This window comes from Ursus americanus, chromosome 31 (genome assembly GCF_024610735.1).
Source record: "Ursus americanus isolate L20-20 chromosome 31, mUrsAme1.1.p, whole genome shotgun sequence".
NCBI lineage: Eukaryota > Metazoa > Chordata > Mammalia > Carnivora > Ursidae > Ursus > Ursus americanus.
This window is the reverse complement of record NC_142157.1, coordinates 15,442,336-15,470,072: the sequence shown is the minus strand read 5'-3', so window position 1 is coordinate 15,470,072 and position 27,737 is coordinate 15,442,336. Positions and strand designations below refer to the sequence as shown.

At 46.8% G+C, this 27,737-nt stretch overlaps 1 protein-coding gene across 18 annotated transcripts in view; it reads left to right on the top strand.

Annotated features, from left to right (window-relative positions):
* Window positions 1-27,737, top strand: part of KIAA1217 (KIAA1217 ortholog) — a 703,566-nt gene that overhangs the window by 626,437 nt on the left and 49,392 nt on the right. For 17 of the 18 annotated variants that reach the window (XM_045787000.2, XM_045786992.2, XM_045787038.2 and 14 more), the window contains one exon: window positions 14,489-15,321. In XM_045787000.2, the coding sequence (XP_045642956.2) occupies window positions 14,489-15,321 (833 nt within the window). Of the gene's footprint in view, window positions 1-7,816; window positions 8,223-14,488; window positions 15,322-27,737 lie in introns of those variants that run through there. The other variant, XM_045787015.2, reaches the window with a different exon arrangement.

Genomic DNA, 27,737 nt, shown 5'->3' with positions numbered 1-27,737 from the left:
TCTGTTTATTCACCCATATCTTCCTGTCCTCTCTGGGGCAAAGTGTGTCGCCATGTTGCTTTTCAAAGAAGGAAGACAAGAGAAAGGATAATACAGAGAAGAGGAAGAAGAAGACTGAGTTTGGGTCGGGCCATGGGGGAAGGTGAGCTCCTCTGGGGTCAAGCCAGAGCCCATTTCTCCTTGAAGTGAGTTGAAAGCTCTGTCTACTAGTCATGAGTTTTGAAAGGCTCTGCAGACGACAAAGCATTTTGTTCACCTGCCTTGCCTCCTGCGTGCAGAGGATTCTTTCCTTTCAGTGTTTTTTGGGGAGGAGGGACGACTGGACTGTGTCCACCCCCTGGCCCGAGGTGGGCCCTTGGTCACCTAGACGGTGACTTCTTTACATGGGGTCACGGAGCTGGTAGCCCTGTGTTTGTTTCTCGGGAGTTACACAGATGGCAGGGCTGCCCTCGAGGGTAGGAATGCTCCAGGTCCGGCCGTCCTTGGGACACAGGGCAGCGGAGCTCATCTCCGAGGAGAAGGCCGTGGGCAGTGTTGGAACCGAGTGGGGAAGCAGGGGCGGGCTAACCTCCCCCAGCTGTCGAGCAGGGCAAGGCTGGGCAGGGCGTGGGCGGAGAGGCCTGCCAAGCCCAGCCTCGGGTGTGCACGACTCCCGAACTGCTTGTCTTGGAGGCTGTTATTTCTCCAAATAAGGAGAAGTGGTGGTTTTGCTGACCCTCTCAGATTGCCGGGCCATGTCCACTGGCTTGCTGGCTGACTGACTAGATATTTGAACTGAAAACACGAAGGTATTCCTTTGAAATGGAGCAGTCTTGTGGGGCTCACGGATACCCTGGAGTCATCATTTGGAAGGTGCTTGCTCCCCACATTCGTAGATAACCATAGTAGGGTCTGGTCTGGGTCACTGTTCTCTTGTGTCTGTGTAACCTTCAGTACAGATGACTCTGTTCAGGTATTTCTGAACTTGATTTGAGATGGAAGGAATACTGATCTTATGATCCGTGACCACTGCCTGCCTTTGAAGAGTGTTCCAGGAAGACCAAGCCTCTACGCTGATTTCTTACCGCTACGGTATAAGATTTTTCTGGCACATAGATCCTGGCCCTGTTATTTGCCTTTGGGTAGGACCCTCGACGTCACTGGGCCCCGGTTCCTCATCTGTAAAATGGGGATTCCAGTCTTTATCTGATGGGAACCTGCTGGGAATTACATGAGGTAATTTCGGAAAGCATTTGGTAAATAGGAAGTCTCCAAGCATAATAGTTCCCTTGCTATCTTTCCATCTTCTCCGGGCAGATTTAGAGGAAAATATTTAGTTCCAGAGAAATTCTAGGTAATTATCATCGCCACCCAAAGTTTAATCAGGTCAGCTTTCGGAATTAGGATTTAACCAAATCCACCGTAGAATGGAGATTTTGATGTGAGCTGACCACTCCCCAGTTGTTCTTAGTTCCGGGGACCAGCAGCTTAACAGCACCTGGAGACCTGTTCAAAATGCAGCCTCTCAGACCTGCTCTGTCAGACACTCTGGACATGGGGCCCATTCATCCGTGTTTGAGCAAGTGCTCGGGCTGATTCTAATGTAGGTTGACTCTGGAGAACCCTTTGCTGTTTGGGTCAGAGGCCTACCTGTTCCCGCAGGGCACTTGGCATCTCCCACCCTTGTCTCTAATCGTGCCTTCCTTCCTGCCCGGACTACCTCACGAGGCAACCTTTTTCTTCCCTCTCTCCCGAAATTCTGCTCATGGTTTATGGACTCATTTAAATCTCACCTCTTCAGAGAGGTGTTCCTCAACTCTCCAGCCAGAAGAATCTTACTCTTCTAAGTTTCCCAGAGTATTTGTGTATTGCACTCATTTAGCACTTGCCAGAGTTATTCTTGCTCTGTCTGATTTTGAATATTCATGTACATGCCTCATTATCCCTTCTGGAATGTAAGCTCTTGAAAGGTAAGAAGTCTGTCTTAAAGATCCTCTTTCCCTCATTGGCCTTGACCCCGGGCTTTGTATGCCTACTAAATATTCCATGGACACACAGAATGCCATGGTTTATATATAAACCAGAAGTCTGGTCTATATATATTGTGAACCTGATGTTAACACCTGGATTGGAAGGCAGGTTCCACCATGCCGCGTGGACTGTGGGAAGACACCCCGAATGGGGGGCATTTGGGGCCACTGGCTTGGTCCAAACGACCAGGTGCTCTTGTGTTCTTTGCCACAGACCCCCGTCAAACCCAAGGAGAACAGATGGCGTTTTTCAAAGGTCTATTCATTTAATTTATAAACCTGAAACCTTTTAGATTCTTTCATCACTCCTGAGAACTGGGAGAATGGGTGAGCCTCTATAATTATGCAGCAAATGCCATCTATTTTCAGGCTGACACGAGAGCAGGTTCTCAGCTCACACACTCAATACACCTGGGATACCCATGGAACTTCTCCTGGTTTTGAAAGTTGCTGCTACGAGGAGAGCAGTTGGCTCTTCTGAACCCCCGAAGAATTGGCACACGGGCTGTTTTGGTCTGGATCTGCATTGTTGTTTTTTTCGTGTTTATTTTGAGGGAAAATTGAACTTGGTGGATGTGTGAATGATTGTCCTTCAGTGTAATCCTCTGGGGCTCTTCCCTTATGTGCTCCTTGCTGCTTCTGACACTCTAGCTAATACTGTTCAGCCCAAGGTCAAAATAACAGCACAACTAAAGAACTTCTCATCAGAGGCTACCTGTAAAATCCCCTTTTAAACTGGCTCTGCTGACATAACTCACCTTGTGTCGTGTGTTTTTTCTATTACTCGGTCGTAGAGCCGGCTCGTGCCCTGCTTTAACATGAAAGCAGGCAGGGGGGTGATGCCGTGAGAAGGGCCGTAATCATAACCTGGGTCTGCAGGGCGGATTCCAGAAGAGCTGTGAGGAAAGAAAGAGAGGTGCAGGGGGACACAGAGTGAACCCCAAGAGGTGACACCCACCAGGGAACCCTGGGTGTTAGGGGGGTCTTGGGGTGTGACAGGACAGTGACAGACCGGAAATGAAAGACCCTTTGGTTTCCAGCTTGGCATCCACCATTCATCGATTTGTTCACCACCATTTTCTCCACTGAAAAATATCTATTGTTAACTGCGGCTGTAGAGCCTAAAATCCTACATATTGTCATCACTTTGCTGTTGAAGTTGAGATACAGTGAGGAGGTGTTATATCGTCAAACCGACACATGTTTTATAAAATGTCTTACACTGTTGTGACCATCCTAAAGCTGCATCGTGCTGTATCTACTTTTTCCACGTAATAAATAACCAGCTCGATCGGTTTCCCTAATGAAAGGTTAGAGGGGCAGAGGATACAGTGACAGAATTGTAGCGCATCTTCCAGCGACCCTGCGCCTCTGAGAGGTGTGGCCCCAGAAATGGTGCCCGACACTGGGATGGGAGGCATAGTGGCGAGGAATGTTAGCCAAATGTTGCCTAGACAGTTTGTCCCATAAGTAATCGGGTATCTGTGACGAATGAAAGTGTGTGTGTGTGTGTGTGTGTACATATACACGTGCATATGTACGTGTTTGCACATACAGAACTAGTGATGTAGTGACATCTATATAGTGATAATTAGCAATACAGAATATGTAAGTATATGTGAGTGTAATGTATATAAACATATACTAACATGTATGTAACTAAAATTTTTTTAAAAGATTTATTTGTTTGCTTGAGAAAGAGAGAGAGAGAGAGCAGGGAGAGGCAGAGGGAGAGGGAGAGAAGCAGACTCGAGACTGAGTGGGGAGCCCGACACGGGGCTCGATCCTATGACCCTGAGATCGTGACCCACGCCAAAATCAAGAGTCAGATGCTTAACCAACTGAGCCACCCAGGCGCCCCTACATGTAACTTATTTTGAGGCAAGTAGATAAAACCTAAGAGTAATCAAGAGCGTGTCTGGATAATTAGATCGTAAGCGCACTGAGATGTGTACTGTTCGTTTCCTTTGCTGTGAAAATCTGGATCAGAGAGCGAGGCAGATGAATTCAGCACACTGCACACTGAAGTCGAGCTCAAGCAGATGAACCCTCAGTCGTCCCTGCAGGGAAGCCTTCGGGGGGCAGGGTTCCGCTCAGAGCAGCGCGGGGTGTCCTGGAGGACACGGGATTTCACACTTACACTGAGAAAGAAGAAGTGGCACAGTGGCGAGGCTGAAAACTTGCTGCTTCTCTGCTTTGTCACCGTGTGACGTTGAGCAAGTCTTTTTTTTTTTTTTTTAAGATTTTAAGTAATCTCTACACCCAACGTGGGGCTCAAACTCAAGACCCTAAGATCAAGATTCACATGTGGCACCAACGGAGCCAGCCAGGCACCCTTGGGCAAAGTTCTTAACTCCTTACACTTCCATTTCCTAACCAATCAAATGGGGATCGGGACGCCTAATGTATGTATTTCACGGAGTTCTGAAGCCCATGATATAAAATCACAATTGAAAGCCTCATGTAGCTGCAGACTCCCGGGTGATTCTCATGTGTACGTGTGTACCTCACCATCTAAAATCCTTTATAGAATAAGCAACGTTGTCAATGAACAATGTCTTGTATATTGCAGAGTGCATGTTTACAAGCTAAGCAGGCGTTTAGAGAACAGTCAGAAAAGGAAAAATAAAGTCGAAGGCACTGCAAAGTTATATTTGGGTGACAGAAACGACTTAGCACTAGCCACAAATCTAGAAGCTCCAACAGGGAGTCCTGTATAAAAGAACTGTGTCCACACAGGCACCCAGTGGATGTACAGAGACATGGAAATGAGACTGGAGAAGTTATTCGCACTATCTGTTACAAGTGGTAGAAAGAAGATACCTTTTTACAAACTGTAACTATTTTAGGTACAAAAGGAGGTTGTCCTTGGCCTGGATGATACAGGAGTATCCCAAACAAGATTGAGTATGGGTGAGAGAAGCACATTTTTCTTTTATCTGTCCTGGAGCGCCACAGTTACTGACTGTGGCTTGGAAGTTAAATGATTTATCTAACATTACTTTAGTCTGTTCCAGACTCGGATCTTTAATCACCGTTGGGCAGTGTTAAGTCAGCCAGGTCTGCTATACTGGAGAGCTCAGCAGAGTTTCCCGTGTCAAAATATTTGTGGGAAAACGCTCATCTTAAATATAGCCATCCGCTAACCACTGACTGGACCATCTCTTTCCTGAGAATTAAATAATTTTGGCAACAGTCTGTCTGTCTCGTGTCTGGGAGACATTCCATTTATGATCAAATGAAACATTAATAGTTTCGCTAAGACCTCACAAATGACCGTGTGTCCAATTTTAACAGTGTAAGCAAGATGAACTTGAGATTTTCCGACATCATAATTACTTCCCTTCACAATGCCATCTTCGTGCTTATAAGCACATTTTAGATTTCCTTTTATCATATGTAATTTTTAAAAAGCCAAGAAAGAAATGAATGTGAGAGAGGAAATAGAAATAAATTTCATGAGCCTGTTAGCCTTACCAGAGCATAAAAATTATTTCCTGTTGAGGTAATGCTGAATATCTACTAGCATGTTCTTTTTTAATACTAAGTCAAAAAAAATAATAAATTGCTTCCACTTTGCTTATAGTGCCAGTTCATGAAAGGAAGAAGGAGAATCGATAGAACACTTAGTACACCCCTGGGAAGAACCAATTCACAGAGGCGGTAGCATCCCAGCGTAGGTCATGCTGAGGAGGGTCTGGTGAGGAAAGGACCCAGCGTGCGGGGAACTAGTGGTTGGCCGCACCCAGACTGAGCCAAATTTCCTGGTGAGTTAGCCTGAATGAGCTGTTCTCTGGAGAGCCCGAGCCAGACAGGTGAAGCTGACTCCTGCCCAGCTCCAGCATACGGCTTCAGAAATTAGCCAGCCTGGTTCTAGGACCTCAGGATGGTGTCACCTCCCCCCCTCCCCCGCCCCGGCCTCTAGCATGACCTGCGTGCTTCTTACCAGAGGGCATAACTCATCCTGATTCACCGCGAGACTGGGCCAGCTTTCAGACTCCTGCCAGGGAGTTACAGCTCTCGTAATGACGAAGCCATGCAAGGAGTCTCCAGACGGTGCCCCGAAGCTTTTAGAAAGTGAAAAGAAACTGCTCTGAACAGGACAGGAAGGATGAGATGGGGAGAGGTCAACCAGGCCTTCTCTCACCCTGTACCCCCTGACATGCACAGCAGCAGGGTCAAACAGAAGCCACCTGTCCCTGCCGTGGCGGGCATGGACCCCCGTGTGGAGTCAGGTGTGACACGCTTGGTGAATCAGCAGTGGGAGCTCCCTGCATCTGTTTTCTGCGGGGGGCAGCGTGGCCCCGACCTATGCATTAAATTCATTCTTCCAAGCAGTCCTGCGTGCGTTACAGCAGGTCAATGCTTACAAGAGCCATGCGGCTTAGGACGTCTTATGCCATAAAACAGGGTCTTTGCGGATGTGGAGGGGGTGGGATCGTGGCTGAATCAGACAAGGGACACCAACACCAACATCCCCCTTCCTGGAAAGCATGTGCTTGACTGAAGAAACCCATACTGCCGAATGCACGCCAGATGTGTCAGGGGTGATGGTGTGCGCTTCCTGGACGTGAGTGAGAAACACCAAACCCTAGCTGATTAGATTAAAAAGCAAAACAAGGCTGTTCACATTCCTTCTCCTCCTTTCCGACCTCTTCGGTGGCATCTGTTACAACCACTTCGTCCAAATATTGTTTCTAATGAGACATCTTGGGAGGGTGGCGGTGTCATGTGCCCAGTGTCGTGTGCTCCCCTCTCCCTTAAGAACCACAAAGCCTTGGGACGGCAGTAAACAGTCGTTTGAGAAAGCCTGCCACGCTGCCGGGAGTTGAACCTGAGAGACGTCATGGAATTCTCTGGGTCAGCAAGAACAGCCTTGCAAAGCCTTAAAAATGTTTGAAAAATGCACAGGCTTCCCAGAGCGTGGTCGTGGGGTGTGGCGCGAGGCCAGCGGGGCTTCCAAGCCCAGGGCTGCGAGTTTCTGGTCGCTGGCTTCCCACCCGGGCAGCTGCTCCCCTCGGTCCCCGAGGGCTCAGAAAGCATGGTGGTGATGAAACAGAGCCTACCTACCTGCGAGCTAAGGAAATGCTTTTCCTCCCTCACCTTTTGTTAGTACCGCGTTAATACCTGTCCTCTGCTCGGCACTGCACAAGCCACTTCTTGTCCGGAACACACACCTTCTTGGGCCCGCTCCCCTGCCAGGGAACAGCTGCATTGACATCAGTTGCCGAAGGGGGGGGGGGTCCCTGGAGACGGCTCCGGGCCTCTCCTCTTCCGCCTTGTAGAGGGTGGGGCTCAAGGGCTCTGGCTTCCTTTCTCGAATCCCCTCTTGGCGCAGCGTTGGCTGCCCTCCCCATCTTTCTCTCCCTCTCCTTCCAGGTATGTTGCCCGAAGTGATGGCAGTCGTTGCTTGCGTGGGGCGACGTGGGGCTGGTGCCTGGCTGCCACCCAAAGTTCAGCTTGGTAAAACCAGGCTGGTTCATTAGTAGACAGCCTCCTTAATCACCTGCTGTTTTCTTTCGGCTGGTCTAAACCAGGGGGAGAGGCTCACGTTTCCTTCGCCCGCCAGTCCGCCGACTTCAAAAGTCTGGCCGCGGGATGAGTGTTGGGCGCTGGTCTATCTAGATTTTCCCAGCAGCACACAATCTGAGAGGTGGCCCAGTGTGGTCACGAGCATACTGGGTTTTCTGCCGGCTTTGTGGTGGCGGGTTGTCTGTTTGTGAAGGAGCCTGTTTGCCTGCGTCAAATCTAGTTTGTAGTAGTTCCTTCACTGTTAACCCATTTACCTAGGCCTCTCGGAGTTTGTTCGTTGGTCTGTGTTTTCCATGTAAGCAATTGTTAAAGGCCTGAGTCACCCGTGAGGTAGCCTGTGGTTGGATGTGAGCTGAGGTTACTCAGTGACTAATTTCCAAGGGGAGGAGAAATTGGCTTATCATGGGGAGGAATACTTTTCATCCACGCCTCTGACAGCCTCACTCGGAAGGCTGGCTGAAACACAATGGTCTTCACTGGTTGTAAACACTCAAGCTGGGAACATTTTTAGGATCTGTGGCCTTTGCAATTTCTTCGCGGAAGAGAAAGCTGTCTAAAATATCCAAATGTGGAACTGAGGATTTAGATGAAGCCAGCGAACAAAGGACTCGCGTAATTGGGAGCTGAGCCAATGTGCTTTTTTCACGGCGTTAGTAATACAGGTGATTTCCTTAAGACAAAGTAAGTGGCTTTAATTCTCTGAGGACGAAAGATTCTCCTAAGAATCCTTTTCAGTTTTGTCCGGTTACTTCATTGTGTGGTCTGATTGAGTGGTATGTTTACAAATTCTAGACTTGGAAGGGTGGGGTTTGAAATATAATAAACTGTGCATAATACTCCCTTTCCGCAAAGAATATATATATTTTAAATAGTCCACAAAGAGACATGATTACATGAGACAGTTTCCCAAAATGATTTGAAATAAACGTTTTGCATGCTAGGTTTTTTTTTTTTTCTTTCCAGAAATAATGGTACGATTTTTGCCCCTTCTTACCTTACGTTCAAGAAACTTCTAAATGAGCAATGTTTGATTTAACTCACTGGGTTTTGGAGAAATGAAATATAGATATATGTTAGGATTCCTAACTCGAATTTCAGATAATTAATTTGAAACTGCCCCAGATTTTGTCTGGCCCCTAGGAAGTATGGGCCAAACAGCTTGCTGAGGTCTGTGCCATGGGCAGGGACAGCGGCTCTCAGCCAGGGCCACGGTGCTGAGCTCCGGAAGAAACTGCTTGGCTGTTTACAAGAACTAGAAGCACTCAACCAAGAGAGGGCAGGGGTTTGGGCAGTCACGGTAGAGGGAGAGACCATGCCACCAAAGTAGGTGAATGAGGGACAACAGTCTAGTTCATACGTTGCCGTTGTATCTAGTGTGGATAAATGAGCATTTTCTTTGTCTGGGCCGAGGTGCAGGCAAAGAGAGGTCTGTGTTGGATTCCGGTAAGGTGTTAAAAGAACCTGTATTCTTGGGTTTAGGTTGTTTTTCTTGCTGTAAATGAAATTCTCCAAAGCTCCCATAAAGACATTAGTGTTGAAACCTTCTGGGACAAAAGTGTCAGTGACATAATGTGTCAAGATATTTTGAGAGAAATGATGGAGAAGATTAGTGACCTCAGAGAGACTAGTGGGAGAAGGGAGGCAGGTATATCAAGGTGGGTAAGAACTGTGTGTGATGTGTGTGTGTGTGTGTGTGTGTGTGTGTGTGTGTGTGTGTTTTGCTAATTTATTTTACCTTTAAAGTTTGATATAATTTTCTCCTAAGAGGTCTGACTTTGAGGACTAGTGCAGGAAGAACTCAATATGCATTTAATGCCATTTCTATACTCATTGGCCGTAAAAAGATCAGTTAAACAACAAAACCGAACAAAACTGTGTGGGTGCCTGATTCCAGGAAGATATCTCCATGGGAAGAACACTAGCATATAATGCTGGAGCTTTTGAAAACTATGTATCGGGGCGCCTGGGTAGCGCAGTCGTTAAGCGTCTGCCTTCGGCTCAGGGCGTGATCCCGGCGTTCTGGGATCGAGCCCCACATCAGGCTCTTCCGCTGGGAGCCTGCTTCTCCCTCCCCCACTCCCCCTGCTTGTGTTCCCTCTCTCGCTGGCTGTCTCTATCTGTCAAATAAATAAATAAAATCTTTAAAAAAAAAAAAAAAGAAAAAAAAGAAAACTATGTATCATAGAATCTTACTCATCGTCCTGATTGTGACCCGGACAGTGAATAGCCCCTAGAGAACGTGAAGTCCACTTTTTATTGGAATAGCAACGGGTCTCCTTGGGAGATCACAGTGAAGACTTGAAAAAGATTCTCTTTTCATCTTCCCATCCCTTCCGCTTCATTTTAAGAGTGACCGCCTTTGGTCGATCCATGTCCTTTAGTGTATGAACCGAGGTTTTCAGATTTTAAAGGTTCGCTCTCGTTGTAGGTTTAAAACATTTTCCCACTGTATAATGGAAACATCGTGTCATTCTCTTTCTGGGCTCTCTGTAGAGCTGAGGATGAAATTATCATGGGCTCTTTTTAAAACTCAGTCCTGGAAAGTCAGTCATAGCTTGGCAAAGGAAGGTAAGAATTCTTCCAAAGGCTTCCAACCTCCAAATCACTCAGATTGATGGAGATTTGCCTGTTCTGTCATAGCCGGATGCTTGCGTTCACCTCCGTTGTGGATGACTCAGGTGGACAGTGACTCTTTCAGTGACCCTGTTGGGTGATGGCAAGATTAATTTGAGGGGGGCCAGGCAAAGGCTGGTAAGCGGCATTACCATCAGATACACGATGCTAATTGTGTGTGGCTAGGTTCCATCCTTGTTGGCTGAAGTCCCATTCTGGTTGGTTGGTACCCAGGTAATACTGGCTCCTGGATGTTAAACATCTTGACTATCGCCCGCGTTCCCATATGAGTGCGCAGTGTATCAGAATTATTGTTAATTCTTATATTTCTTTCTGAATTCATCTCTACACATCAAGAGTACAATGAGATTTTTTTGTGCTTTATTTTAAAAGTTAGTTCTATAATATACCTCCTAACCATTTCCTTTCATATCACCAAACCTTTTTTTTTTAATATTTCTATGCAGGCATCTCTGTTTTAAGAGAAATGTACTCTTTTTATTAATTAAATCTAACTAACTTTTTATTAATTAGAATCAATTTTACATTTTCCTTTCATTAATATTCTTTATCCTTCTAGACAGTTCTGTACTACTTAAATTCTTACTATGTCTTCCTACTCTTTGCCAGAAAAGGGGGGGGGCATTCACTGTGTGTTAATTGGGCTCAGGATCCCCCAAATCCTGATGTAATCTGAAGCCAGGTAAAGAGGACTAACAGTTTGGGTTATTGCTTATTTTAAGTGGGTTCTAGACATTTGAAACCTTTCTTTTTTTTTTTTTAAGATTTTATTTATTTATTCGACAGAGATAGAGACAGCCAGCGAGAGAGGGAACACAAGCAGGGGGAGTGGGAGAGGAAGAAGCAGGCTCCTAGCGGAGGAGCCTGATGTGGGGCTCGATCCCAGAACGCTGGGATCATGCCCTGAGCCGAAGGCAGACGCTTAACCGCTGTGCCACCCAGGCGCCCCTGAAACCTTTCTTTTTAATTGATCTCAGTAATGACAGTGGTACTTACCATTTGTTGTACTTGATTTGCCTTGAGCCCTGTGCTGTGCTCCATACACGTGTATGACTGTATGAACTGATCTTTACCTGCGTTTGGATCGAATCTTGCATTGCGCGGTCTGATGGCGTGGGGAATTTGGCCAGATATGTGCTGCCGCCTAAGCCAGTCCCTCTTGTAGCTCATGCTCTGTGAAGCCCTGCCGTGTTACCACGTTTCTTTCCACTGAGCCTCGCCTTGTGGCAGACAGGAAGGAATGGAGGCTGTGCGTAGAGGATCTGTGTGGATCTGATGCAAGGCTGCCGTCGGATGGTTGCTCAGCCATGGCGGGAGGAGAATCAGGTGTACCATCACACACTGACCTTGGGAACGCCCTCCTGGTCTAAGGCCTGAGCCCCTGAGTCGTGAGGGTGTCAAGTGAGTGAGCAGAGAGAGGACCGTGTGGGCTAGAGCGCCAGGGCTGGGCCATGCGGAGCAGGCACTCAGCCTCGGTTTGGATCTACAAGGGCCGAGAAATAGGGAGAGAGTCCCAGGGGTGACAGCCTAAGGATGTCCCAAGTTTGATTTAGAGGGGGAACAGACTAGCCTGCTGTGCGGGTGCGTGTGTTGGGGATGTGGGGCCAGTGGAGATAAAATTGGAACTGCTCATGGGATCCCCAGAAACAGTTGGCCTCCCAAGGGGACTGAGGAGCCGATTCAGTGGTGCTCCAGTAACGTGCTCTGAAAGGGTTCCTTTTGGTTGCTACGTCTTCTCATCTTGCTTGCATTTTTTTTTATTGGTCATTTCCTTTATGAAATCCACCATAATTTGTAAAACTCCTGGGTTAAGGATTCTACACTGCTGGATTCTTCCAGAGACAAGATAAGGAAGCTGTGGGATTCCCAAGGCTTCTTCCCTACGTGTATCTAAGAGATGTATCCAGAATGTACCCTCTCTAGGGCAGGAACTTGGGGTTAGAACTGTATCCAAGAACAATGCCTGGTTCTTAGCAAGTGCTGGCTGAATATTGCTTACTAAATGAATGAATTTATAAAATAAGGAATCAGTATGTATTCAGAACATTGGGCTCTGTTTCATTTTCAGCCTTTTCCTGTTGCCTCTGCTTTTTCTTTTCTCCTCATCACTCACACCATGGATCTCTTGACTGCTCATTTTGGGTTTTGTCCACCTGAGCCCACCTCCTCTCTCCTCATGCCCCTACCTCATCCACCCCCCAACCATTCATGTCCTCCCTATCGGTCACATCTCCCAAAAGTCTGGATGGGAACGTGGGCTCCTGTGATAGCACAAATAGAACTTGAAGACTGGGCTGCCCATCCTTTCTCTTGTAGCCGTTTGGAGAATCTCAGTGAGTTAGTTCTTACCCTCTTGGGTTTTAACCAAAACAAAAAGCATCAACTATTTGTACTTTGAATTAATCTGTATTTCTTTATGCTGCCCCTTGCTACACACAGTAGTATAATTGCAAATTAGTTTCCCCTTGCCCCATTAACTTGATTCTTTTTTTATTGAGATATAATTGACATATAACATTATATTAGTTTCAGATGTACAACATAATGATTTAATCTGTGTGTATATTGCAGATGATCACCACGATAAGGCCAATGAACATCCATCACCATATATAGTTACACACTTTTTTCTTGTGATGAGAACCTTTAAAGTCTACTCCCCTCGCAACTTTCAGATCTATGATACAGTATTATGTATCATGGTCCCCGTGCTGTACATTACATCCCCATGACATTTTATTTTATAACTGCAACTTTATACCTTTTGAGCACCTCCACCCATTTTACCCATCCCCAATATCCTGCCTCTGGCAACCACTGGTCTGTTCTCTGTGTCTATGATTCTTGAGTCATTTGATCTTTTTTAGTCTTCCAAAGGAGAGGTGATGGAAGACCCAGTGGGAGTCCTCACTCTCTTGAACTGGATGGTAATGACACAGCCCAGAAGTCTCTGCTGCCTGGGCAAGAAGTTGCTGGCTTACATGGACGACTCCATCAGGCTCCTTATGACATGGCAGCCCCAGAGGGGCCTCCTGAGGTTTCTCTCTCTGCACCATGCCTGACATTCCCTTCCCATTTTTCTCCCTTGTCCTGCCCAATGTGAGTTTTGTCTCCAATTGCATTCTTTTTTTTTTTTTTTTGTAAAGATTTCATTTATTTATTTGACAGAGAGAGAGACAGCCAGTGAGAGATGAAACACAAGCAGGGGGAGTGGGAGAGGAAGAAGGTGGGGCTCCCAGCAGAGCAGGGAGCCCGATGCGGGGCTTGATCCCAGGACCCTGGGATCAGGCCCTGAGCCGAGGACAGGGGCTTAACGACTGAGCCACCCAGGCACCCCTCCAATTGCATTCTTATCTCCCAGATCATTATTGTCTCCCAACATCTTAGAGCTGGTTTCTCCTAGGCTCAAGTAAAGAGTTGGTGAATAAATGAAACTTACCTCCAAGTTTTCTCTATGCATCTTCTTACCCTCCCTGGCCATGTCCCTAGATTGTATCTGCTTGGAAGGATGGGAAAGATGCTATTTTCCAGGGCTAATATTAGAAAATGTGTCCGGGAGAAATTTTAGAAAATAGAATTTTAGCACTTTTGCTACATTAGATCCACATTTATTAAGCGTCTCAAAGAAGCTATGACCTGAAAATTTTAAACCCCTGCACTATTTTCCCCCAAACCTCACAATGTTGAGCTCTTTACTGGGTGTTTCTTGCGGTTGCTGTAACAAGCGACCACAAACTTAGTGGCTTAAAGCATCACGCATTCATTACCTTGCAGTTGTAGACACCAGAAGTCCAGAATGGGTTTTGCAGGCTGGTATCAAGGTGTTGGCAGTAACCACGGTTGCTCTGAAAGCTCTCGCGGAGAATCCATTCCCTTGCCTTTTCCAGCTTTTAGAAGCTGCCTGCATCCCCAGGCTCCTGGGCCCTTCCTCCGTCTTCACAATCAGTGCCAGAGCATCTTTCACACTCTCTCTCTCTCTCTCTCTCTGACCCTGCTGCTGTCCTCACACCTCCTTCCCTGACTCTGATCCCCTCCTTCCTCTTTCACATGTTAGTATGGTAGCACTGGGTCCATTTGGATAATCCAGGATAATCTTCTTCGCTCAGTGTTCTTACAAAGGAACACCTGCAGAGACCCTTCGGCCATGGCCACCGAAGGTCAGGTTGTTATCAGTTCCAGAGAGCAGAGTGTGTCCCTGCTGCAAAGGAGGGGCCATTCAGCCTGCCACTGCAGGAAAGCCCACCGTCACCCTGAGACATCTCTAAAAACAGAAATATCAAAATAGATTTTCTGACTTCTTGTTTTATTTTCAGATGCAGAGAGAGATTGTTTATGCAAGAGGAGATGGCCCTGGCGCCTCTCGACCTGGATCCACAGCTCATCCACCCCATGCCATTCCAAATTCTCCACCATCCACTCCTGTGCCCCATTCCATGCCTCCTTCCCCATCCAGAATTCCGTACGGGGGCACCCGGCCCATGGTTGTTCCCGGCAACGCCACCATCCCCAGGGACAGACTCTCCAGCCTGCCAGTCTCTAGATCCATCTCACCCAGCCCCAGCGCCATTTTGGAAAGAAGAGACGTAAAGCCGGATGAAGACATGAGTGGCAAGAACATTGCGATGTACCGAAACGAGGGCTTCTATACCGATCCTTACCTTTATCACGAGGGACGGATGAGCATAGCCTCTTCCCACGGCGGGCACCCTCTGGATGTCCCCGATCACATCATCGCGTATCACCGCACAGCAATCCGCTCGGCGAGTGCCTACTGCAGCCCTTCTTTGCAAGCGGAAATGCATATGGAGCAGTCGTTGTACAGACAGAAATCGAGGAAATATCCAGATAGCCACTTGCCTACCCTGGGCTCCAAAACACCCCCTGCCTCTCCGCACCGAGTCAGCGACCTGAGAATGGTGGACATGCACGCCCACCATAACGCCCACGGGCCCCCTCACACCTTGCAGCCAGATCGGGCCTCCCCCAGCCGCCAGACCTTCAAGAAGGAGCCAGGCACCCTGGTGTATATTGAGAAGCCGCGGACCACTCCAGGATTAGCCGGCATTGTGGACTTCGGCCCTCCTCTAGTTGAGAAGCAGGTGTTTGCCTACAGCACGGCTACAATACCCAAAGATAGAGAGACCAGGTAAGGTGCGGAGGGCGGCCCGGGGTGGTCTGTGCCTGTGAGCGGTGGAGGGCCGCTCGGCAGAGTCAAACCGAGGGAAGGGAGGCTGAGCACAGCCTCGGGGCAGCACGGGGAAGCCACAGGGTAGGATCAAAGGCCATCCCGGTCTGCAAAGAGTTTCTGAATCGGTGGGGGTCAAGTGACGCAGGCCAATAGCCATGCCAAATGGAGGGCAGACGCATACCGCAGTCAGTGCGAGCCTGCCCAGCGTGGATCTAACAGCGGCATCGTTAGTGTAAATCTGAACAAAGGAAGGAAAATTGTGATCGGCAGAAACCATTTGGACAAATAAATCAGGAGCTCATGGTAGTTGATCTGCCAATGAAAAGAAGTGAGTGGTTCGAGTTTTAAGTGTCTGAAATGGCAATTTGTGTTTTTCCTTACTTAGTGCAATTTTGCTTTCTCATCCGGCCTTGGGAAATGGAAGGAATGTGTCACTGTCTGTCATCTAGGGTGATAAAGCATGAATTTGCATGAGAATAGGATGGTTTAGATTTAATACTCACTCAGGAGTGGTACTGAGATCAGCAAAAATTTTCTACCAATGAGACCCTCTGAGCATTTAAATTTCTTTTTTAATATGCAATCTGTTTTTGTGTAACTTACCAGCCCAAGTCCATTTTCAAGACCCTCCAAATTTCGTATAATAATAGGAAAGCTAATTTTGATAGAGGGGATTTCTCCAGCCTGAATTGGTTGAGAGAAGCGCAAATAATAAAAATCTAGCCAAAGAAATTGAGTCTGGAAGAGGTTAAGCAGTTTACCTGTTGTCATCTGTGAATGCAGAGGGGGTGTGAGAAATACGATCTGGATATTCAGTGACTCGGCACTTTATTACAACCACTGTCCCCTGTTTGCCGCCAAAAGGGTAGTATCACTTACATATGATCATCATCCCGATTTTTTTTTAAGATTTATATATTATTTTAGAGAGAGCACGCACATGGGGGGAGGGGCAGAGGGAGAAAGACAGAATCCTGAAGCAGTCTCCCCTCTGAGCGTGGAGCCTAATACTGGGCTGGATCCCAGAACCCTGACACCACCCGAGCCAAAAGCAAGAGTTGGCCGCCCAACCAACTTCGCCACCCAGGCGCCCCTCATCATCCTTAGTTTACAGATGGAGAAACTGGGACTCAGAGAGGTTAAGTACTTCCTCAAGGTCACAGAGCCAGTATGTGGCATAGAACGTCCATATCTATTAAAGAATAATCTATACTTTATACCACCATGCAATGTTCTGCCTGATGAGTGAGACCTGTGAGCCACACCTTCACCCAGCTGAGAAGTAAATTTAGGGGTGAATTCTGAGCATTTCAACCAGAATTCTTAAGAAATTGTTTCAGGACTAGATGCTAAGTAACTGCTCCTGAAAGATATTTACAGTCATAAACATGGTAGCATTTGCATAATTACGCTGCTAAATATATACAGGCCATTTAAAATATAACTGCCCTAGCTAGAATATTAGCACAAATATGCAGCAAAGGGGAAAGAAAGAGCATCTTTGATAGATTTTATTTCTGAAAAATGAATGCAAGCACTATGTCAAGGAAAAATTTTCCTAAACAAGAGCACCAGAAACAATTACCGAAGCACGAAATCACAGCCCATTGTGTGCACCTGTCCCGTGCTGCTGTTATCCTACATACATTTAATCTGTGTATTTTAAGAATGATCAACCCCTAAAAGTCTACCTTCATGAGTGCAGAGTCCTATAAAGCGCCAAACCAGTTTCTGTTGCCCTTTCGTAATATTAAACAGCAAATAAATCTTGAGAGTGCTTTTTCTAAGAAACTCTCAAGTGAAATTTTACATCTAAGATGTGCAGCGACAAAAACGCAGGAGGGGGAATGAGAAATCTGTAGCGATGCTTTCTTTGGGGCCCTGCTGGATTCAGGTGCCGTTCAGAAGAAACAGCCCGAGTAACTGCAGGATGTTTGAAATCAGAGAGAAAAAGTCTTTCTTTCCCATCTGTACTTAGGAAACCTCCAGCGGTAGCTCTTTTTTTTTTTTTTTTTGGAACATGATTTTGTAACTGCTCTATTGATTTGAAAATGAAGAGTGAAAGATGAAGTCATTTCATCTTGGTCCTTGTATCGAGTCATGTGCCCTTGATCTAATGCATTTGGCTTCTCTTGTCTTACAAAGATGTTTCCATTATATATGGAAGATCTGGGGAAAAAATCATGTATGTGATGGGACGTAGAGGACGGTAGGGCTCTCCTCCTGAGATGGCCACGGATGTGGGGGTAGAGGAGCAGATTACAGCCACTTTGACTTTCAAGATGGCAGTTCATGTCTGAGCTTCTAGAAGGAAAATGATCTCAAGGGAGAAGGTGGCTTTATCCAGATGACTTCCCTTCAGCTGGGACCCCAAGAAGAGAATGGTCCACGTGGCTGAGGGAGGGCCGTGGGTGGGGGGACAGTGTGTGACAGATGACTCAGTGCGTGAGGCTCTATCTTCCCTAGGTCATAAAATTCCTTCATTAAACAGCATGTTATTTCTATTCATGGCACATAAAACAGCCCTTAAGAATTGTAAAAATCTAGGACATTTATGTTTTGCTCCTTTCTATTTATAGTTTGGATCCTATAATGTAAAATAGCTTTATCGAAATTCGAGAGTGTTCATTGCAAAGTGACTAATAGCTCCCTTTCCAAATGTATAACAGATTCTTCCTAATGTAATAGTTTTCAAGACATGGTGAACTTGAGCTGAGATCCTATTTTTACACCATTCCACACCTACGATAGCTGAGTTCCACAAATGAGTCAGGAGTCCACTGGGGAGCCAATTCTTGCCTTGCCTAGGCACCTCTATCCGGAGAAAGAAAGCTATGAGATCTCATCATGATTTCCAAGCATTCCCCAGTTTAGAGAAGCAGAGGTCCCTGCTCTGGGCTGCTAGAAGAGGAAGGAAGCTTCTGCATGCTACTGTTGTTGATCACATCACTTTCTTATGGGAGGAAGGATTACGTGTTATTCTGTTGGTAGCTCGGCGCGGTGGGACACATCCTTGGTTGAAAAATCGATTGAGTGAAAGTCCGAATTCAGATTTATGGTCATTGAAAAACATTCACAGTGACTGGCAGACCGTTGAAGATTTTCAAACTATGCTTTATCCTAAAATTAATGATTAATTTTTTTTCCTTTTTCTCAGAGTATAGTCAAAAGTGAGCCACATCAGAGGCCTCCTAAGTGGTTAGACTTGGGATCTTTCTAGAACAAGGTTTCTTAACTTTTGAGCTTACTGGTATTTTGGGCTGGATAACTTGTAGTTTGCTGGGCGGAGGGGCTCTCCTGTGCTCTGAAGGATTTTAGTGGGGTCTCCAAGTTCTTTCCCACCAGATGCCAGTAGCAAACTCCTCCCAACCCTGCCCTAGTCATGACAGTCGAAATGACTCCAGACGTTGTCACATGTGCCCCCTGCGGTGGGGGGGAGGGGTGGATGCAAAATGTCCCTGTTTGAGAAGCACTGCTCTAAAGGAAATCTGGACTTTTTTTACTTAATGAAGTAGAGAAATGAAAGAGTACCCGACACTCAAATAATAGAAATTGTGACATTCATAAAACATGGGTCTTGACAACCATTACCCCAGTTCTGCCCTTCACCTCTTGGTAAATCAACTTCATTATTGTGAGAACTTGCTATTATTACTTTCGATTCAGCCCATCTGTGATCAGCCATTTATCGAGGGGCAGCAGTGTGCAGTGTTGATGAACGTGAACTCCAAAGCCGGACTGCCCGGGTTCAGTTCTCAGTTCTAACACTTGCTAGCAGTGGAGACCGCCTTTGACAAGTTACTGAATCTCTGCCTCAGTTTGCTTATCTGTAAAATAGGTATAACATAACACCTGTATAATGGGCTGGAACAACTCTACGATGAAGTGCCGTGTATTCCATATGGTAAGTAGTTGTGTGTTCCTACTTTGAGCAGAGCTCTCTACTACCTGCTACTAAACAGAGATCCATGCAGAGATGGCTAGGACTGGGATGGTACCTAAAGAAAAAAGGAGACCAATTGTCAGTGTACCCCAGGAAGAACATAAAGCAGGTGGGGGGATGTGGAGAGAATAAAACTAAGGGTGAACAGAGAAGAGGATTAGCAGGGTTTAAAGATCCAAGTTAGAATATCAAAGCCACTTTAAAATCCAATTCAGGAGAGCAGTCAGAGTTACATCTCTTCTTGGGTCCGGGAGCAAAAAGACAAGCGGGGATTAGGGCATTGTTTTAAATGCGCCTGAGCTGTATGACTGATGACTGGGGTGCCTAACCAGGTAGCGCTGACATTATTAGGTCATCGGTTTTGATGCCTAACAGCGCCTGACTGATTCAGCTTTGGTCTGAACTGCTTTCCCATGTAGCTCTAATTATGGATCAATAAATGTTTATTGAGCCCCTCTTAAGTGCTGAGCTGTGGGCTGGATGCTTTACAGCGTACAAAGAAACCTCGATGTGGTCCCCACGCACAAGGGATATAAACTGGGAAGACAGTCATAAAACATTAAAAGCATAATACAAACATATAAGCGATACCACGGTTAAGGACAGGAAGCTTCTGAGCTAAAAATGCAGGCTAAAAACTTTTGTGGGGACAACCACAGCAGTAGGATTTCATTCACGAGTGATGCCCAGGGATGCTCTTCTTGTCACCTGAGGGTGCCACCGTCTCCCAGCAAAGCAGAGAGAAGGGAGGACACCATGCCCGGTCACTAAGGGGGGAAGTGTCTCTCCTTGAGGCTGGAGCGCCAAGGGGGAGATCTGTTCTCCACATCTCCACGTCCAGCTGGAAAGTCAGGACACGTTTTTCTTGAAAACAATGAGGAACAATGATCGCACTAATAATACCCTGTAGGTTCAAGAGGCTTCCGTGGGCCAGCTGGAAATCCAACCACCATTTATTCCAAGTTCTAAACAATGAAAGTACAAGTAAACTTTTCAGTTACAAGGCTGTCATAATCTGGGGACTGCTGGTACATAATTAATTCAAAAGAAGTGATACAGACAGTAATTGCTATGAATTCAGAAAAAAAAGAGCCCTTTCCCGAACTTGCACTGGACTGGGAGCTTTCATGAGAACGTCGCGATGGACTGCAATTCAAGGGGTATTCACAATGAAATGAACAGATGTCATTTGGGAAGACAGACTGACCTCTATCCCAAATTTGCTCTATTTTGGCCATTATGGTACCATACAGATGGCCCCTGGAGATGGTGTTCTGCCAGTCTCAGAAGTCAAATCCGTGCCAATAAATTGAATCATTACCTCATGCCCAGGAATATAACTTCATGGTTAAGTGGTATTTGCTTGTCATTCCTTAGGCTGCCGGATTCAGGCAAGAGCTGACTGGTAAGCATCATACTTAACCAGCTGACAAATTTATGAAGATCACTGTGCTCTTACACAAGGGATATTCTGTCAGAGATGCTGGTGGAATGAATGCCACGAGGTCTGTGTTACTTTAAGCAAAGCAATTTCTCAAAAGGGAAAGCCATCATCTGTCACTAATTAGATGAAATGAAAATGCACCCCTGTATCTCCTTTGAATATTCACGAGGGGCTGTCAATCAGATGCCTGTGTCTGAAACCAGAAACAGAGCCCGAGTCACCTAAATACTGTGCGATTCAGATAATCCCCTTTCCTTGCCTTCTTCAGAGAGAAGAGGAATAAATGAGTATGGGCAGGTTCTGCCTCCTTGAACTATGGCGAGAGCCGCTCAGTGTCGAGTCACTGTGGTTACCACCCGGCTCCAAGATGGGGCTCCTCTAAGTAGCCCAGTGGCCCAGTGGTCCTCATGATGTCCGGGCCCTGTGTTAGCCTCTCTTGTGACTGGTTGCCCTCCTGTCTGGTGGAGATCACGGAGACTTACCCTTGTCTTGAGTTTTTGGAGTTTATTTTTCATGAGTGAAGCGATTCCAAAATATCGCCAGGTCTAAGCATTCATTCAAACTTTCAAAAATTGCAGGTCTTCGAAAGTCTGTGTTGCCCACTCCATTCGTGTAGGGCCAGCTGCTATGACAATGAATACCTCCTCTCCCTCCCCGGCCATCTTCGGAGCTGACCGGGTCTTAGAGACCACTGTGCTAATCACTGACTTCGCAGGAGAAACCAAAGACTCCCCAAAGGCCCAGTGTCTGGAGCTACTCCAGCCAAATGATGTTTTCACCATCAAACTGTTTCAATGTTTTTTGTCTTTGTAATAAAAACAGTATGTCCCTAATTCCTCCAGTAAACAGAAATATCTAAGAAGACAAAATACAAAGAGACACGAGAGAGGCCAACTGTAGAAAACGTCTTCCTTCTTTCTCCTGAGTCAGTATCTTTTGAGTTCACGCTAAGGTTTTCCAGATCAAAAGCAGGTGGGAGTGAAGAGCTTATTTCCATACCTCCCTTAGGACCACTCAAGAGACCATCTCTCCATCACCTCCGACACCATCTCTTGTTGGAAGGGAAATGACAGGTCCCTGGTCAGGCAGCCGGAACATGAATGAACGGCTATTCGTACTGGTTTGTACCTGTACTGAATCCACGATGTCACTTCCAGAGCATGAATATGAAACGTTACCCTCAGGGAAGAGAAAGAAAATGCAAAGTAGGTGATTTCACAAGCCAGGGTGTAGGCTCGTCCTGGGGAGTGACGGTTCTCGTCTCCCGGGAAATGGAGCGCCTCACCCCAGATGGTGAGTCACTGTGTGAGGCAGGGAGCTCTCGATGTGGGGGTTTGCAGGTGAACTCGCTGCGTGTTGTTAGGAGAGCCCCTGCCTGGCTAAGCCGCCATGCCCTTCCCTGTAACAGGGCGATGGTAGGCTGACCTCTCGATGGTTCTGCAAAGCATAAGTGAACATGGGTATAAACTGGAAAGTGACCTGGAAAGTTCTATAAATAAGAGCAGTCATGGCTCCAATCTGTAGGGCCATTGGATCTGGCCGTTTGGATCTAAGAGACTACGTGTCCTCATGCTTGACTTGGGACTGGATTCTGATCGCAGCCCGAACAGCCTGCCCGGAAAGCAAGTTGTGAACTAGATTAAAGGCTACCTGGAGAACTCCCAGGCGCGTTTGCTGTGCTGGGCAGAATGCTGTTGGAAGGTCGGCCAGGAATGATCTTGCTCCTGGGAGCACGACGCTGGGTGTGGCTGAGCTTAGTGTGACCTGCTGGGCCTGCCACGCCTTTTTTTTTTTTTTTTTTTTTTTTTTTTTTGCTTGTCAAGATCATTAAACCAGAATGGAAGGAAAACCGTGGGGCCTAAATAAGTTCCCTCCAACCAGAAAATCTGTAATTCTAGAATCCTAAATCTGGCCGCATTTCAGACGTGGTGCTCTTGGAGTGTTGGGCATAAGAAAACTGGCACCTCTGTTTAACAAGGGGGGTTCGGCCTTCGAAGGCCCCGTTTCCTCTACGTGCCAAAAGTTCATTCAGCCTTTTACGTAACCGGTCTTGAGCTCCTCGTTCCCTGGCTTCCTGTGTCTGAACGTGTTGGGCCTTCCCTACCTCCGGGACTTCGTACTTGCTCTTCCTCCGCCCCGTCCTTTCTTCTGCCCGCTGTCTGCCTGATGATTGGCTCCTTGCCAACGTCGAGGCTTTTACCCCAACAGCGTCAGCTCAGTGAGGCCTTTACTGGCCATCGAGACGCACACACGACACAAAATGGTATCATTAAATAAAATCGTGATTCTATATAAGAGCATACACATATATTTATACGCTTACATACGTGCGTTTCTCTACTTACTTAGTTTGTTGTGCCTTCCCCTCATCCCCCAGAACGTAAGCTCCATGACAGCAAGCCCTTCGCTTTAGTCACCCCTCCATCCCCAGCTCCCGGATCTGTGCCTGGCGCACCGTCAGTCCCAGAGCAACAGTTGGACGGATGAAGTCCAGGGAGGAAAGGAAGCCTTGTGTTCCACAGGCGATAATGTCCTTGCCCGTGCGCTTTCTCCCTTGTCCTCATTTCCACGCCTCTGTGAGAGGACAGCCCGTGGGACGGGGTTGTTATCCTAGTTGGACGATTGAGGAACGGGGACTCGGAGACATTCATGATGTGGCATGGGAGTGCGGTTTTGTCCCTCCCCGAGGCCGGCTGCGGGTCAGCTCGAGCTCCGCGTGTCCAGAGAGGCTGTCTTGTCTCAGGTGTACGTCTCAGGCATGGCGGCTTCATTCATCCCTTACTTGGGTCGAAAGCCTTGGTGTCCTCTTGATTGCTGTCTCTCACACGCCCCATTTGGACAACCAGAGAATGCTGTCCCTGCCTCCAGCCCTCGTTCTCGACCTCCCCACTGCCACAGTGGTGTCAGCAGCCAGCCCTCTTACCTGATCTGTGATGGTGGCCTCTTACCTGGTCTCCCTACCCTGTCCCTGCCCACCGGAGCCAGAGAACAAATCTAAATTAATTCCTGCTCGAGAATTGCTGCTTGCATTAAATGTTCTTCGTCTAATTCTGCCGCCCTTGCCCCAGGACTCCCCTTAGAACGCTGTTCTCCTCTCTTCTCCTTCCCCTTCTCCCTCTGCTAAATCCTGTCCTTTTTTGGTTTCATTCACGTGTCTCCTTCTAGAAGGAGTTGCTCTTCCCCAGCTGACCCCTGCATCTGTCGTCCAGGGGTGCCTGACCATTAGGAGCACACGCACCTCCTAGAGTCCAGCCAGCTGTGTCCGGCCGCCTCCCCCAAGCTGGGTCATCCAAAGCCTGGGGTCAGCAAGAAAGACCCATAGCATTTGCCCTCAGCGCCTGTCACAGTGCTCTGACAAAAGCGATTGCTGAAGTTGTTGGCAATCCAATGACACTCGAGTCCTTTCTGGTAAATGGCATCAGTTACAAGCTAATATGTGAAGAACTGTTTATTCCAAGGAACACAGCATTCTCTCTTCACATCTCATGATGAACTTTCATTTTCTCAGTGCCTCGGTGAATTTATGAAGAAAGAGTAGAAATAGCTTTTTCCTGCGGATGCTTATAAATGGCGCTCCATTTTTGCCTGTTTCTTTACAGGCGTCATTAGGTGTGCCTATCTTGGTGGCCATCAGTAAAATGCAGAACGTTCCAGTTGACCACCTTTGCTTTGGTCATAAGTTCTTTCTTCACTCAGGGAAAAGCTGGACTTGTCAGATCTAGGCAGTAAAACCATACTGAGTAAGAACTGAAGGTCAGAGTACGTCTGTGAAGAAGAGTCGAGGGTCTTGTAATGGCCAACTTTTGAAAGGGTTACCTGAGTGGACGTTGAAGCTGTAAGAGATAATGAATTGGAATGTAACCGAGGGGAGGCCGGCTTCCCATGCTGCAGTCCTCCAAGGATGTGGGAATATCTGAGATGCTGGTAGGGCATTTACGGGTGAGGAAGTCAGAATTCAGAAGCATGGCAGATGTTGAGCGGTCAGACAGAACGATGGACCGAAGCGCTGATAGGATACATAGAATATGCCCAGTCTTTCTTCTCCATGAGCAGAAGTGGGGGGAGAGATAGCAGCCTTCAAGGTCAGTGTTATCAATGATATTTCTTTGTGACCCTCTGTATCCAGTTTTTGTCTAAGGACTGAGAACACAAGAAAAAGTGCCAGACATGGTTGCATGCAGCAGTAGGGGGACGACCTTAATGTGTAAAAAATATGGCAGCCCCATCACAGTTACTGCCAATGCCATCAGTGTCTCCTCAATAAATCTAGACGTTTCAATGAAAAGTGAAATTGATGCGGAGTTTTCTAAGGAATGTTCTTAGTTACACAGTTCTTTCACCAATAGGTTAACACCGGGCAGAAATAGAAAGTTGGTTGCTCAGAGTCCTATTTGAAGCTTTACCACAAATTCAGATCCTTTGAATTCCAGTGTTCTGTTGAACTCTTCTGAAAACAGTGACTTTGATTACTTTGGGTTTTGGGTTTTTTTTCCCGCCCTCATACCAGAGAATCAGGGCATGAGCAAACAAGGGCATGGCCTAGCTTTAAGCCGGTTCACTATTTAATTCTGGAAAATGCCTTTGGCACTGCCAAGACTAAAGGGTTTTAGTTCACTTAGATTTTCTCCCAGAAACAAACCAAAAAAAAAAAAAAAAGTGACTCCGAGAAAGGAATGATGACACTTTATTCACTGCCATGTCCACAGCAGCTTATTCTGTGCCTAGCACGTGGTTAAGTGTTTTAAAACATTTGCTGATGACTTACTTGTTGGCTGTTGATGACTTTCTGGGGAGAGAGGGATGACAGGGAATGAGCAGGAGCCAGACAGAAAAAATAATCACAACATATGAGAACTGGAAATGAATTGATGGGCCCCCTGGGAAGCACTCCCAGAAGGCCAGCCCCCCGTAACCGTTGTCGTTACTGACTACCCTGTGCCAGTGGGTTTCAACGTTGGTAGCTGGTTCGGAAGGTGAATGCCCCCCACTGGGGCTAGGCTTCACATCAGCTCAGCTGGGCTGACGGGTTTCCCTCAGCTCCCTGACACTACTTCTGGATATTTAAAAACATATCCTTAGGGATTCATTCTAGGATTCCAAGTCTCCTAGTTGTTACGGCACGGACTTGTTTTTTAATAGCCATTAATTTACTTAGATAAACAATGATAAGGACTTAATTCAGGTTTAATGTGGCCTCGGTCAGCACAGAGACGAGTCCCTGGTCAAAAAAGTGCTGAAGGTAAAAAATTGAATCCAAACGTTGGATAGATGGAGTTACTGGCTAACCCTATGCCCCCAAATGCAGACGCTTTCCTCCCCTGCACCCTGAAGACAGAGCAGACCACGCACAGCCTGGGCCTTGGCTTATTGCAGGCGGCCGCCGGTTTGCAAGGAAAGCTGGTTGTAGCAGAGGGAAGTCAAATACTGGGATCAGCACTTTCCCTGGATTGGACTTGAATTTTTTATTAATATTATGCTTGGGCCCCAGGAAGATACGTTCAGCCAGGCTGACTTATGGCACTAAATGACTAGTTAACCATACATACTAATCACATAAATATGGTTTATGGAATGATACAAAATGGTTTATGAAATCACTTTTAAACCATCCTTTCAACAGTAATTACACCAGTTCTGAAATACCTTACGCCAAGCAGTATTGGCAAGAATTGGCTGAAGCATCTTTAATATTCTGATGGTTATCGTACATAGTTGCCACTGCAATAAAATGACAGGGTCGTATTTAATTTCTCGTCTTCCGCTGCATTTCTCTTTTTTCCTTTTCACATTAAAACATACTTCATAACATCTCATCATGGGAGAAGGCTGCGTAAGTTTCCAGTTGCTGTAATTTAGTTAAACCATAAAATTGTTTCCAGATTACCAACCATGAAATGGAAAGACAATCTTATTTATGAATTTATAAATCAGATAATCTCCTTCAAATGAATCCTGAAACCAGAAACATTCTGATGATTAAATAGGAGGGGAAAAGTTTTCTAATTACCATGTGTCAGAAGAACTGTATTTCTGTAAAGTGGTTTTGGCCGAGGCAGGGGCACACGCGTGTACGATCGCGTGCCTTGGTCATGTGCAGGCCCCGCTGTTTCCTGGACAACGGGAGAGAGTTGCCCCTCCCTCGGTATCAGGCTCAAGTGTTCTGAACTCTCAAGGCTCTGACAGATGTTGTCTCCTTCCTGGTGGCCCCACCAGTGACACAGGCCTGAGGAGGCCACGCAGGGAGGGTTCACAACCACCCTTAGAGAGAGAAAGGGAGAACCAAGTATGTGTGTGTAGGACCGAGTGTAGGGCTTTCCTCCAGAGCATCCAGACTCTTAACCCAGGCAGTGATTATGTCAACATCATGTCTGATGAGGAAGGAAGAGTGGAGTGAGATTTGGGTGTTGTCTTTCTCTGCATCCTAAAACCATTGTCCGGGGAAACCCAGTGAGAAGCCAAGTATCCACCGAGCCGAGGAAAAAGCCAAAGGCATGTGCGAAGCCTTATGGACGCCCGTGTGGAGAGGATCCATGGTGATGAGTCCATTGAAGAGCAGTGTTCTGATCCTGGAATGATTACGTGCTTTGCTTGGTTTTTAATGTTGCTGCCCTCCTTTGTTAAACCGGGTAATGAGAGCTGTTGACCAGAGAGAGATCAGAAAAAGCACTAATGGAGCCCTGATCAGGATTGCACCTAGAGCCAGTGTTGGAATCCGTTCTGCCGTTTCCTCCTGTTGGATTCTCATTTCTTCTCTGTAGTCGTAGACTTACCTAGTTCTCAACATGGCTGTCGTCTTTGTCTGGTTAGGTTGTCACTGTGCCTTCCTGTCCCACACTCTAGCTTCACAGACTCCTTTAAGCCGTTTCCTAACCAAAGTTGCCTAGACTCTAAAAATGTCATGCCACTTAAGAGAGGGAAAGAGGGAGGAAGGAAGGGAGGGAGGAAGGAAGGAAGGGAGGGAGGGAGGGAGGGAGGGAGGGAGGGAGG